This window comes from Photinus pyralis, unplaced genomic scaffold (genome assembly GCF_008802855.1).
Source record: "Photinus pyralis isolate 1611_PpyrPB1 unplaced genomic scaffold, Ppyr1.3 Ppyr1.4_LG1, whole genome shotgun sequence".
Taxonomy (NCBI): domain Eukaryota; kingdom Metazoa; phylum Arthropoda; class Insecta; order Coleoptera; family Lampyridae; genus Photinus; species Photinus pyralis.
Genome location: NW_022170249.1, coordinates 59,452,293 through 59,465,599, shown reverse-complemented (window position 1 = coordinate 59,465,599; position 13,307 = coordinate 59,452,293). Strand labels below are relative to the sequence as shown.

General features: G+C 36.3%; 3 protein-coding genes across 5 annotated transcripts; 2 read left to right on the top strand and 1 right to left on the bottom strand.

Annotated features, from left to right (window-relative positions):
* The first annotated feature begins 1,002 nt into the window (after positions 1-1,002).
* Positions 1,003-7,369, top strand: LOC116179755. Its single transcript, XM_031499583.1, has 6 exons — positions 1,003-2,498; positions 2,888-3,169; positions 5,147-5,412; positions 5,463-5,558; positions 5,613-5,845; positions 6,384-7,369. The coding sequence occupies exons 1-6, from the start codon at positions 1,300-1,302 to the stop codon at positions 6,861-6,863; spliced, it is 2,556 nt and encodes an 851-aa protein (XP_031355443.1). The 5' UTR covers positions 1,003-1,299; the 3' UTR covers positions 6,864-7,369.
* A 3,009-nt stretch (positions 7,370-10,378) lies between these two features.
* Positions 10,379-12,150, top strand: LOC116160287 (calcium and integrin-binding protein 1-like). Of its 3 annotated transcripts, XM_031473460.1 has the most exons (6): positions 10,384-10,717; positions 10,777-11,182; positions 11,237-11,339; positions 11,391-11,538; positions 11,598-11,707; positions 11,992-12,150. In XM_031473460.1, the coding sequence occupies exons 2-6, from the start codon at positions 10,965-10,967 to the stop codon at positions 12,100-12,102; spliced, it is 690 nt and encodes a 229-aa protein (XP_031329320.1). In that variant the 5' UTR covers positions 10,384-10,717; positions 10,777-10,964; the 3' UTR covers positions 12,103-12,150. The 3 variants fall into 3 exon arrangements, with proteins under 3 accessions (XP_031329321.1, XP_031329320.1, XP_031329319.1); XM_031473461.1 differs by having other exon boundaries at positions 10,379-11,182; positions 11,598-11,717; positions 11,992-12,078; XM_031473459.1 differs by having other exon boundaries at positions 10,384-11,182.
* On the bottom strand, positions 12,108-13,075 carry LOC116160288 (protein FAM166C A-like). Its single transcript, XM_031473462.1, has 4 exons — positions 12,732-13,075; positions 12,506-12,670; positions 12,348-12,457; positions 12,108-12,296 (listed from the first exon to the last, which is right to left on the bottom strand). The coding sequence occupies exons 1-4, from the start codon at positions 12,903-12,905 to the stop codon at positions 12,143-12,145; spliced, it is 603 nt and encodes a 200-aa protein (XP_031329322.1). The 5' UTR covers positions 12,906-13,075; the 3' UTR covers positions 12,108-12,142.
* Between the last annotated feature and the right edge of the window lie 232 nt (positions 13,076-13,307).

Sequence of the window (13,307 nt, the reverse complement as noted above, 5' to 3'; positions counted from 1 at the left end):
TGAAGTTTTATAGGTAGTATTGATGCATAAAATCTAGATATTTTTTTATGAATGACCACTTTTGTTTTAAGTGGTTTGCAGTAACTGTACGTATAAAATCTGTATTATATTAGTATAGGGTGTTATAATGTTCAATAAATATTATTATTATTATAAATGGATAAATCACACAAAATTTGTGATGCCCCACGCTAAATTGTAAAATAAAAATGATCGCATGGTAATTGTGGAATGTTAAAAATGAAAAACATTTACAGGAAAGCGAATTATCAAAATCCTACATTATTTACCAAATCTGAATTTAAACAAGAATTTTGACATTTGATTGGCTGCATACTGCAGTATAAGGTCAATCAAATGTCTTAATACCGGATTAAACAATGATCCTGGATTATTTTTTTTGTGTAACTGGCCGTTAATATGTTAAAACAACAAAAATATCAATTATGATACATCCCTTTGTGTTCGTCGCAAAAACCGGCTTTTGGTGGAGCGGGTGAATCTGCTCGAGGTATCGTCTCAACTACACGAATTAGTTCAATTATACGTTCGATTTGGATAATGTATTCGCAACTTAATGGGTTCCTTCCCACAATGCCGCATTGTCTGTATGGCTACCTGCATTCGTATTCTCTTCAATTGATTGCATGACGCTATGTAAACATACTTGGTGATGTCTTCATAACCGATGACGTTCGCGCAAACTAAGGAAACCTGCTGAACTTAATTTTATACTGATAAACGAATCATAAAATAAGGTTGTCCCAACTTAAGGAGTTTTTTTTTTGTTCTTTACAACTAGGCAAGTAAATCTGCCTAGATGAAAATACACCTCAGTGAATAAGTAATATTGCAAAAAGGCCACCGATTTGTTTGTTTGAAGAAAAACGTTTTTTGAATTTTAAATCGTCATAGTTCAGGACGTCCACGGTTGAGGGCGCAGAATTTGTACGAAATTTACGAAAGCTCAGCTGTTCGTTACGTCTCTGTTGTGATTGCAGATTTATATGCATCTGTACCGTAATTTTCCGTTGCTCGTGCGAGGCTTGTGTTGTGTTTGTCAACGTCAAAACTAAAAAAGGGAGCAACTGTAACGTTTTTTTTTACTTTGCAATGCTTCTTGCAGTTGCTTTAATAAGCAACAATAATTTCAGCTTATAATAATAGCGACTTGCCATAGCACTTTTTTAAACCGAGTTTAAACGTTTGTGAGGTTATAGTGGTTGCTCTTCCATACGTAGCTTTGTAATTTGCAAACATCTAAAATGCTGAGGAATTAGCTGATTGTAAGTGGTAGTCATGATCTCTCCAGAAAAAAATTGTGAAGACAAGGTAAAGCCCATTGTCACAGACAATGATAGTGGTTATATTTCTCAAAATGTTGAATCTAATTCATCATATGATACTTTAATTGATCACGGCCATGTATCTATCGCTGCACCTATTACAGAGGTATTTCTGAGTGAAAATGCCCTTCTGGAGAAACCTTCGCTCTCTATAACAAGTGAACAACTAGAGGGAAATGATTACGGAGAGTTTGATCACCTTTATTTTATGTCTTCAATTTCTGATAACGCAATAGTGCCCTCGTCAGTCACCAGCCAAAGTACAACGTTTAGTGGATTTGACAATGATGAAGTATTAAACCTATCAGGAACTATACCTACAGCGCCTCCCATTATAATTGCTGAATCAAGTCGAGAAACACCAGTCAAAATGAAAACATTTGCATTAGGCTCAGATAAGGAAAATGACAGTAATTATGAAAATATTAAAACTAATACAAAGATTGACCTAAATGAAAGCAAGAATTCTTCATTTGACGACACAGAAGCCACTCTGAATAGTATTCAAACTCGTTTAATGAGTGCCAACAATGATATGTCACTATTCGAAAGCTTCTACTCGTTTGTGTGTAAATTGTATACGAAGAACGAACCGGTTTCAGACCACACTGATGCTAATTCAATTAACCCGAGTCAATTGCACATTTATCAGAAGCAGAAAGATGCAGCTTGCTTTGCCGATAGTCCCGCCAAAAATTTATTAGAATTAGAAAATGTAAAAAAGGTGTCCGAAACTTGTAGTTCAACACCTTCCAAACAAACCACTGCCCCCTTAGCTGCCGTAACTCCCGAATTATTTTCGGATGACGAAGAGACTGAATCTGCACTGCAAAATAACTCCTCACTACTACAGAAGTCTACTGACGAAGTTGATTGTGATGAACGAGCCTTAGTGAAACGCACACGCGATTCCCTTGGCGGCGTTCCGCCACCCCCTAGCATTACATTACCGCTAATGTCTGCAACAGAAATTTTGGAAAGAGCGATGGAGCATAAAGCGTTGTTCACTACTCAAGAGGATATAAATAATATTCATAGGAAGGAAGAGCGGCGCAAGTGTCTTTTAATAGATCCTAACAACGCTGATTACAAAACTAGTGAATGGACCAACCTCGGGTCCAACATGCTCCAGCTTAGATACCATGGCATTCAGTAAGTTTCGTTTTTGTACTTGGCTCGTTTTTCATGTCCATTAAGCCTATCTGACATTTAACCTTTTTGGAAACAAATCACGTCGGAGGTACTCTTATCAGATAAGTTTAATTGAAACATGAAAAACCAACCATTAGTGTTTAATGGCTGAATTTAGAGCTAAACTTTAGTTTAAAACCCGGAATTCAAAGTTTGCAATATAGACTTTAAAGAGGGACATTCGACAGTTAATTTCTAAATGTAATGAAATTGGACGTTATCTATTTAGATAAATTTAACTGAAACATGAAAGACACCTCTAAAGGCTTGGGAGGTTTTCCAGAACTTTCTGTCGCCTTCCCATAGCATTCGAGATTACACCAGAGAAAGATTACAACTTATTTTTTCAGTTACAACAGGAGCACGGTGAGCGAGGAATTTGAGCATTTGTGCGTGAAATATGCCGAGCGATATATTGGTGCAGAAACACAATCAAGCTGTACGGTCTTTGGTGTTGGTGCATCGAGTCCGGCAAAGAGAAGATTTAAGTATGGACGTACAGTTAAATCTCCAGGAAAGAATTTGAGTCATCTTGCGAGAAGGCGTATTACTTTTTCGAGGGATTCTTTGGGAATCTCGGCAAAGTGCGCCTCGATCGGATCTCGAACTCGGCAAATTATGGTTGATGCAAAGTAAGTAATTTATTAATTTTAAACCAGTTTCATATTTAGATTGCATAAAAGGGAAAGTAAATACATTTCTATATTTGGCTACTATTCTTCTAATTTAAATGGCATTAGAAATTGGTCAAATAGTTCCTTCTAATTACTAGATTTCTTTTTAACAATAAATATTTGAGGTACAATTAGAAAATTTTAAATTTATTGACATTGGTCAATATTTATAAAAATAAGTTTTGCTTTCAAAAAATAAAGCAATTCCTTCAAGGTATGATGCTTAAAAAAAGTGAAGGAAAAGGTCTTCCTTCTGTAAAGTAAAAGGCGAGGTAAAAGGCTTTACCTCGGGTTTTACCCTGCTCTCGTTTTTTTTTTAATGTGACTAATTGGGATGAGTGGGATCTTTGTCCATTGCTCCTTTGTTTCTTTTTAATGGGCATTGTCCAAGGTTGGTATATTACAGGTTGCCTCGTAACTATCGACCAATAGCAATCGAGGCGCGAATACGTCACTGGTATCCCACGATTTAAACGAAATAATAAATGCATGCAGCCATACAGCTGGAAAATTTGATGCGTAGCTATTGTTTACAGTTCTTTGATGATGTTTGAATCGTTTAACTACTGAAACACAAATATTCATTTTATATTTTAAAATTTAGTAATTATAAATCGTTATATAATACAGTCAATCTTCGTCTGATGTACCAGTGTTTACCGTGAAAGATAAACAGCTTCATCTAACAATCAATTGCGTAGTCACAGTTTATATTGTCTCTACACTTAAGTCTTCGATTTGTAGATGAGATAGGCGGTATCAACGAGACCATATGATCCTCCTGCTTCGGTCAGTTTTAAACACGTTCATCTTCTGCCGACCCGCTTTTCCCTAAAGCATCATTTTCTTTCATTTTCCGTAAATATCGTGACCGCCAATCAACAATGTTGCTACGTTCCATCAATAATTGAAATTGAAATTAACATTACCTAATTTAGTTATGAGTTTTATTGATTTGCCGTCACAGCAGCAGCTAGCTCTGTAGCCTTTTCCAAAGGAAATGCCCACATACGGCAGCTTTCTGTTTGTCAAAGAATTCCACGACCCTTTTAATAATATTTCTAGGTTCTGAATGCACAGGTTCAATATTTATAACCTTACGCGTATGTCACATGACAAGTAATGACAAGGTAACGAAATTTGAGTGGCTACCAGTGACGTCACGAGCAGACGACTTGATCCCCATTATTGCAGTTACGAGGCAACCTGTAATATACCAACCTTGGGCATTGTCCCCTGTTCTTTTTTTTTTAAATGACATTAACGGGGATGGGTGGGATCTATGTTCTCTGTTCTTTTGTTTTTTTTAATAGGGCCATTGTCTGCTCTTTAGTTTTTTTTTTAATTGGGACCTGCCCTTTTTGCTATTTTTTTTAAATGGGACCTGCTCTTATTTGTTGTTTTATTTATTTTTTTTTCATCGAAATGCTTTTTTGTATCATTCCGGAATGCTGTCTTTACTTACTGTACATTTTTTGCATTGGCAGTCTTGTGGTGTGAAGTTTGTGTTTGTGAATCTCTTAAATTACGCAGCACTACTTCAATTGATGTACGAATGAACGAATGCGTGATCAATGGGATGGCACAGCACTGAAGTCCTGCAGGGCATGTGATCAATTCATATGGTTGATCTGGCGTTGCTAAATATCATGTGTCATTTGTTCATAGCCAAATTTCATATCCAAAATCTCGTCGGAAAATGGTAAAATACTGCACAACAAAGTGTATCTGGTATTTTAACGCTAAATTTGATGATTTCTTTTTCCCAAGCTCAATGGAATTGGCGCATTTCGAACCCTTTTGCAGATTACACATTGATTTATGTCTGGATTGGCAATGGGTTTGTGGACGTGTGACTACTGAAATCTTTACCATTCGACAGAACGCACATAAATATGAAAAGACAAAAAAATGCTTATAATTCATTTGTTGCAGGAAATTTGACATGTTACCAAAACGTAGAAGTCCGACCAAGAAGAGTCCTAGAAAAACCCCAAGAAAAAGTCCAAAGAAAAAAGCTAATACACCCAAAAGTTCAGGTAAAAAGAAGCACACATTATCCCTTACTTCCCATGCAATAGAAGAGAATTTAAGTCAACTATCGTTCTTGTCATCATCAAGACCAAGCACTACAAAAAGGGCTTTATTTCAAAGCCCTCCACATAAAGAATGTAGCAGTACATTATCATGGTTTAACTCTGGTATGTCTAGTTGGCAATCATTCTTTGTGAATTTATGGGATCATTTTCAGACAATTCCAATTCGAGTTGCTCACAACATTCCAACGTATCCTCAAGGCGCGCTTTATTTCCTTCGCCACCAAAACGTAATTCCCCTTCTAAAATGAGTAATGCATCGAAATTGGGTCACCTGAATTTTTTTTTAATTTAACATCTTTTAGCAATTTCCAGCCTTTATCCTGCTCGTCGTAAAATGACGCCGAAGCGTGCACTTTTTAAATCTCCCGATAAACAAAATGATGGCTGTGATAAAAAACGAAAAAGGGCAGAAGACGACGAACGACCGCCAAATAAGTTAGTGAAGGTTGCTCCTGCTGACACCAAAGGTTCAAACGAGACAAAGCCAAGCACTTCATTAGGTTCATCGCAAGAAATATCGCAACATCGCAAAAAGGTAATAGTATATTACATTATTAACAAGCGCCACTGCTCGTTCATGATTTTGGATTTTTTGCCTTTTGTCTGTGTACATGACAACTCGCGAACGATTTTGAATTTTCCAATTCTGTTTTCAATAGTAGGTAGACAATGGTCAAGGTACTAACTGATTAAATTTTGGTAATTCAGACTTTCTGTCTGTCTATCTGTGCTTGTCGCTCATCTATATTGATTTAAAACAGTATTATGTAGCCATCTTTTGGAGCTCATAAAAACCGTGACGTTTGCATATAGTGTGTGTCTTATTTGTTAGTCATTTAATCCGAATGAAATTTCTAAAGTATTTCAATATATTTCATTCCAAAGTGAGCATATGGCATCTCTTCATTGTGAAGTTACAAACATAGATACATGTTTTTCACCAGAAACGAGCGAAAAGCAGCACTATAAAAATTACTCAAATGTCAGAGAACACTACTGATTAAAATATTCAGTAGACCCGCTGTCAATTTATTTTTATTGTTTAGTATCTTTAATAATCTTTCTTGGTTTAGAAACTAATGTGGACAGTGGCGGAAGCTCTACGTACTCAAAGCATCGACTTAAAGCATCCCCAATTTAAAGTATACGCCTCAGTTTTGGCGCGAGTGATCCGACATTTTTTGCCCAATTTGTTTACAAATGGTCCGCGAACCGAAGGAGGTAGCACAACGGAAAGTATGCTTCGTATCGCCCGTCAATATGTGTTCGCCGTGACCCGCGGAAAAACAGTCGATCAGATCATTAGAGAGGCTCAGAAAAAGTCCCGGCTTCGCAGACCACCAAGTTGTGCTGAGCTGGATAAACTTAGTGACGGTTCCAATCTTCTACAGGGTAGAAATAAGGAAAATGTTTTACAAGATCGAATTAATATCATCGAGGAGACTTCAAACAATAGGCCGAATAAAGTTGGACGTTCAGAAAAAATAGAGCGTATTCGTAGAGTAATTAATTTTGGTGATGACAATGAGGTCAGCAATACTAGCATCAGATGACTAGCACTGCAACCCAGGTCTTTCAGCCGACCTGGTATTATTAATCGTTTGCATTTAAAAAATGGTTCGAAGACCCTGGTACATTTTCGTTAATAAGCCACTATTTATGATTGAAATATTCTATTACTAAATTAGAAATCAAGCTAGGGTTAAATATTTGTCAGATTTTCTTTCTTATTTGATCAAAATGTGTTTTTTAGTTTCATGTAACTATTTGACTGTTAGTTTTAAGGGACAGTTACATGTGGTGTGCGTATTTCATTTGGTGCAATAACACTGCCATCTTAGTATAGATAATTGCATTTAAAGTTAGCTAATACTACCACTCCACAGTTAAATTATTCCATATTTTAGTCATAAGTTATTTAGCATAATAAGGGAGACGTTGATATTTTATTGTGGGCTTTGAAGGTGAAATCGCAGATGATTTATTAATACTTAACATAAATTGTTCAAGCTGGTTGCTTTATAGCTAAATTCTAGTTAAATATATTTTTAGTTACACATATCTTATTATTTTACAATTTACGCTTGATCTCATTTTTTGAGAATTGAATGACGTTTTTGACAATTGAAATTGCTCATACTGTACTTATACATTTATACTTGTAAATATTTTAAATTACACATTGGTTTTAGCTTTTCAGGGATTTACAAAATGTGCAGTTTATACCTATTTAAATGGGTCATCAGAATACTAAAAATAATCACGATTAAGATAATTTACAACATAATATAGTTACATTCAAAATTTATGATTGTGTATGCCGACCTTTTCCCATTCTGAAATCCTCCTGAACAAAGGCCTAGTTTTTCCACTTGGCAATAACTTTATTCTTCGACAAATACATGGATGCCATTGTTTAATACACTTGTAAAGGTACTTATTTGCCGAATAAATTTATTGAGAAATGGCAAACTAGCCCCAATAGGTATAAGATCAGTAAACTACATGGCAATCGTCCAATCGCCATCTGCCCTGATCCATCTACAAACAATAATTTTACTACCACTAGGCGCCACACAGTGGGGTATTTGATTTAATTAGCTGGCCAAAATGTCAATTTACCAAAATTAAAAAAATTACGCAAAATTGGTTCAGATGCAAAGCCAAAGGATCAATGAACTATAACATATAGTTTTGTCGCTAGGAGCGCGGCCCGTTTTTTGCAGTGCCCATCCAAAGTTGGCCTTTGAATGAGCATTTGCAAAATTCTAAGACACGCGTCAAGCGAATTTCAATTCTTTATTACTAATTTTATTACAAGTTTTCTTATGTTGTGTGCAATGGGCGATAATGAGCCAGGTCAGTCATCATTATTTCTGCAGTTACATTGATCAAAATTCCATTTTTTTTTCTTATGGCATCAATCAAAGTTGCCTATTGTTTCTTAAAAAGGGAACTGTTGGCTTTAAAGTGCAGACCCTAAGTATATGTTCCGCCCTCGATCCGGTCGATTGAGATATGTTTTTAAAATTCTAAAATTATGCTCTTTTAGTATTAACAAAAAAAATTTGCGGGTTTTTGCGATTTTTTTAGAAATCGACGCTCAAACTATGAATTTTTTGTTTGATATTTATAGTAGTTATTTCTTTCTTTTTTAAAAAACTCACCACACGTCTACACCCTGTACATATAGGTGATGACGATAATTTCAAAAATATATTAAGCACCAAAGATAGAAAAACTGTGGAAATGATCAGTGAAAACTGCATCACTTAGACCTAATTCATTTTCGAATAATAAAAGTTAAACATGCGTCTAAATAACGTTGGACACTCTGTAATAGTAGTATATTTTTAGTATTTTTGCTTTTCTAACATTATAAATTTGCTTAATTCCACCTTAAATAATGCATTAAACAAATATTTCATTTTGGCCGCCCAGATTGCTTAAATACGCCACTGTGCGCCATAACATATTCAACCCTGTGATGTATCAGTAAGAAACTTAACAGGTAGACTATCTGCCAAAAAACGTTATTTAGGGTGAATCTTTCGGCAACATGTTATGCAGCAGCCGTTTTTAATGTTATGCGTGGTCGGGTGATGTGTATGGCTTATTTTCCTGGGGATTGTATAGGTGAACTTGGAATTGCGTGGCAAATCTTGCTTGATTTTTGAAATCAATAATTAATAATGATAATCTGCCTAAAGTTGACCAAAATAATACGAGTGAAGGAGTGGTTTTTGCGAAACTCCATTTAACTGTAACGGCGCTAAAAAGCGCATAATTACCGCTTAATTTCTGCATAAAGAAAATAATTCCGCAAAGGGCACAATATTTCATATGAACGGCTTACACTAGTGTGGAAAAGCCAAATGGAATAAATTCATTATTTCGGTTACTGTAAGACATGTTTATTGGTATACTTTTATTATTATACTATTATTTAACCAAATAATAATATATATTTATTGTTGCATTTTTGAAAAGGACATTATAATAATGTATTTAAGTTACTATATAGCATGTTCATTTGATTTTCAAATATCGAAATACGGTAAAACCTTTAATTTTAAAGGTTTAAGGTCCACTCAAACCGTTTGTATTTATGTTACTATATAGCATGTTCATTTGATTTTCAAATATCGGAATACGGTAAAACCTTTAATTTTAAAGGTTTAAGGTCCACTCAAACCGATGCGGAAATGCGGGCTCTGGAGCGGCAGCGGTAGGGAAGCGGGAAGTATTTGTACAGCGGGTTATGCGGTATGCATACCGATGCGGCGGTTCGCACGCATATACTGCTGTAGAAATATATCCTGCTCCCGTCCCCGCATTCCCGCGTCCGTTTGAGTGGACTTTTAAACTGTAAATCTCTCCTTTTAGTGTGCGCAAATTAAAAAATTTCGTTGACATATGAATCACACTTCTATGGAACTTTTCCAACCTATAAGAGTTTACACATACAGAGTTGTATGTAGTAAATAGAGAGACAGTGTTGTTGCGGATAATTGACCAGAATTGAATCTTGCGCAGGCCGTACGCGAGTGTGGGCACTAACCGGATGGAGATATAGTGACAAATCAACAACGTACCTAGCTGTGTGCAGAGCAAACCAGCTGATTCGCCTTTCCCGCACCGCGCATGTGTCACAACTCACAACGGCCCAGCCCAAGGTTGTTTTATTATTTTTTTTATATTTTATTGAAACGACCAGCTGCTGCGGGTTGCTATATTTTGGCAGTTGGTCCGGGGTGCGTTTTTCGCAGTTGGTCAGGGGGGTTATTTCGGTAGTTACACTGGTGGTACCATATTTCGGCAGCTGTACTTTTGGCGCTTATATTACACCTTAAGAGCCCCTTCTCACAAGGAGTACCTATATTACAACATTAGGTTAGGATTTACTCCAATATATACTTTACTTATTCCTGTTGAAGGATACGTTTATGATTTATAAACTTTTAAATGCAGTATCATAAACGTCACACCATTCAACTTTCGAGTGCGTTATTGTGACATGTGACGCACTATGTAAATTTTTTTTCTCTTCTCCATCCTGCCAGAAATAAGCACAAATTTGGCGGTTTTTTCGATATAATGACCGTGTAGGGGCGGGAAAGAATACCCCTATCGCAGAGGGCACTGCGTGTCGTAAGAGGCGACTAAACAACTGCAGGTCGGACGCAAGTCCGATTGATTGGAAAGTGTATAAGATAGGTGCAGATGAAGTAAGTTTCAGTAGTTTCAAACGTCTATTGGTGTGTGCAGTGTGTGCGTTTCCATTTTCATGTTGTGTTGAATGTATTTCGTTCATCTATATAGCCGATGGATAAGTACCTAATTACTTGTGAGTTTTGTATGCGCCTTTTTGTAGAAAAGCTCTTTGACTGTTGAGCAAACATAGTAGGTATGGTATTCGTTCCTTAATTGGAATAAAAAGTGCTTTTTATGTTCTTTCGCGCCTAGGTACCATCTTTCCATGCCATTTAACTTGTTAAGCAACACAAGTGTAATCGTATCTGTTGTGCGGTATAGATCTTTTTTTTGGTCCACAAGAAAATTTCATAGAGCCTTAATTGACTTGCCTATTTGAATTGCTAAATACCTACCTACTGCCGGCAGTAGATATCACAAACTAGCACCAACACCTACGAATGATTTACCATATAGCCATTAATTGCCGATTTAATCATATTCCCTTATCAACTGATAAGATTAAAGCATTTATAGTAGCGTTTCAACAATACCATATTTGTTTATATCGTGCTTGCTTTACCATGGGGTTAACGTCAAGCCTACCTGGAAGGTTAACAGAAGAATTATTAGAGGATTACCTACAACTCACGTATCTCACTCGAAACGATATTGTTAAGTAGGTAGGTATTTAGGTTTGCGTCTAGTATTTATAGCAAATGGTAAATTTCAGATTGGTAAAGAAAACCATGTTGGTAAGTCCAGATTATGAAACTTTAAATCCACATCATAGATACGACTTGGACACAATCATAAGCCTATTACCCGAATTAAAGGTAAATTTGTAAAACGCGTAAGGAATTGATTAGGAACTCAAATTTTTCTAGTACAATCCTTTTAGGGATCGGATACTAAGAATTTTTTCCAGTGAAAAAGATGGTCGTCTCTCGTTTGAAGATATGTTGGATTTGTGCTCTGCAATGAGCGAAAATTGTCCTTATGAGGTCAAAGCTAGGTGGGCGTTTCAAATTTATGGTAAATCGGATAATTATTTTAATTTCGTGATTGTAATATTTATACTATAATTTTTGCAGATTTTAATGGAGACGGATCTATTGATGCTGAAGATATCGGAATTATGGTTGATAGGTTAACAAATGGAAAGATTAATAGTGAGCTGGATAAAAGTCACATTGCGAACGTTGTAAGTATATGTACGTATACGGGCATAATTAAAATATAAATTGCAAAACAACCTAATTTTTTCCGCCCTTGTATTTGTATTTCCTATTACGGGCTATAGTAGCACTCGTGCTCTGGTAAGAAAGGTTTAGCTACTTTCCAAGACTAGGTACTTGCATTTTTAGTTACTTTATGAATGCGAGTGTATATCTTTCATTAAAATAAACAATGATTGTAGATAACAAGTGTTTTATTAATAGGAAAAATCTCAGTAGAGTGGATAACATGTTTTTTTATATTTTTCAGTTACTGAAAGCCATTAACTTACAAAAAAGTGGGAGCATCAATCAGTTGGAGTTCGAACATGCTATTGGAAAGATGCCAGATTTTGCCAGCACATTTTCTTTTAAAATTTGATTGTTCGACTGTTATATAGTCAATAAATGTTTAGCAGATTTCATCTTTTATAGCTGTTATCACTGCTTGGTGCATAACGACCAGTTAACGCTCTTTGGGGCAAAGATGGACTCCTGTAACTCCTCTCCAGTGTTATTGGTAAAACAGGTGGATCCTTGTATTTGACATAATGTTGTGGGAATTTTAAGTATGTGCTAAAATTTATTTAAATTTGTTTACTATTACCGTACTCATGCAATGTTTACCTTGTAAGGTCTTTTGGACACTGGTAGCAATAGTCCGGTAATTTAAAGTAGTTTAATGGATGCAAACGTCCTGAATGATCTCTGTATTGATCTCTGTGCATTTGGCACAGCTAAAAAGCAATGGATTATTGAGTTCATTACGTAAGGAATATATCTACCTTATAAAAATCATCAATTTCCTTTTGTCGGCCAACATCAAGAAAAGTAATGGGTTGGCTAGGAGTATGCAGGATTCTACTCCAATTAGTCTTTTTGCCTCCTGCAACTATATCGGGGCGGGGGCTGTAGGGAGTGGTCATCATTCCCCATTCGTAGGGGGGCATCTGAACAGAAGTACATAAAGACCATGGGAACCTGCTAAACTTCATTTGGTTAGGTACCCACCTGCATTTTGCTTAAGTTTTCGTTTCTGTAATTTTGAAAATAGCTGAGATGTGCGGATTCTGCCAATGATCCGTAGCCGTTTTTAATTGGTGGGTGAGCGCCCATAAATGCTGGCTGTATTGACGGAGGGTAGTAAGTTGCTTTCATGTCGGATAATTGAATGTCTCCACCCATTTTTTATTGATATAAATAGTACTGTTAATTTTGAATTTGGACAGGAATTTGATTACGTTTTTTATGTATAAAAAAATTGTTGCAATGTATACGTCATACTTGTCAATTTTGTGAATGCTTGGATCCACGTCATAACCCGGATGTGCCGTTACCACGAGACCGGTTAAACACAAATGCAATTGTAGAGCCCGCACATTACGTACCTATTTTATGATTGGTCAGCCCAGGGGGTAACATAACGCATCAATGATCACTTGTACATATATCTTTCCATGTGCAATTGTATGATGCATGTATAGGGTAATGTTCTCAGACCCAGCCGTTACTTGGGCACAGTCTGCACGCAAGAAGTTTGACGTGGGGACAACACTGGGTTCGCATAATCGCAAGGTGGACCTTTCG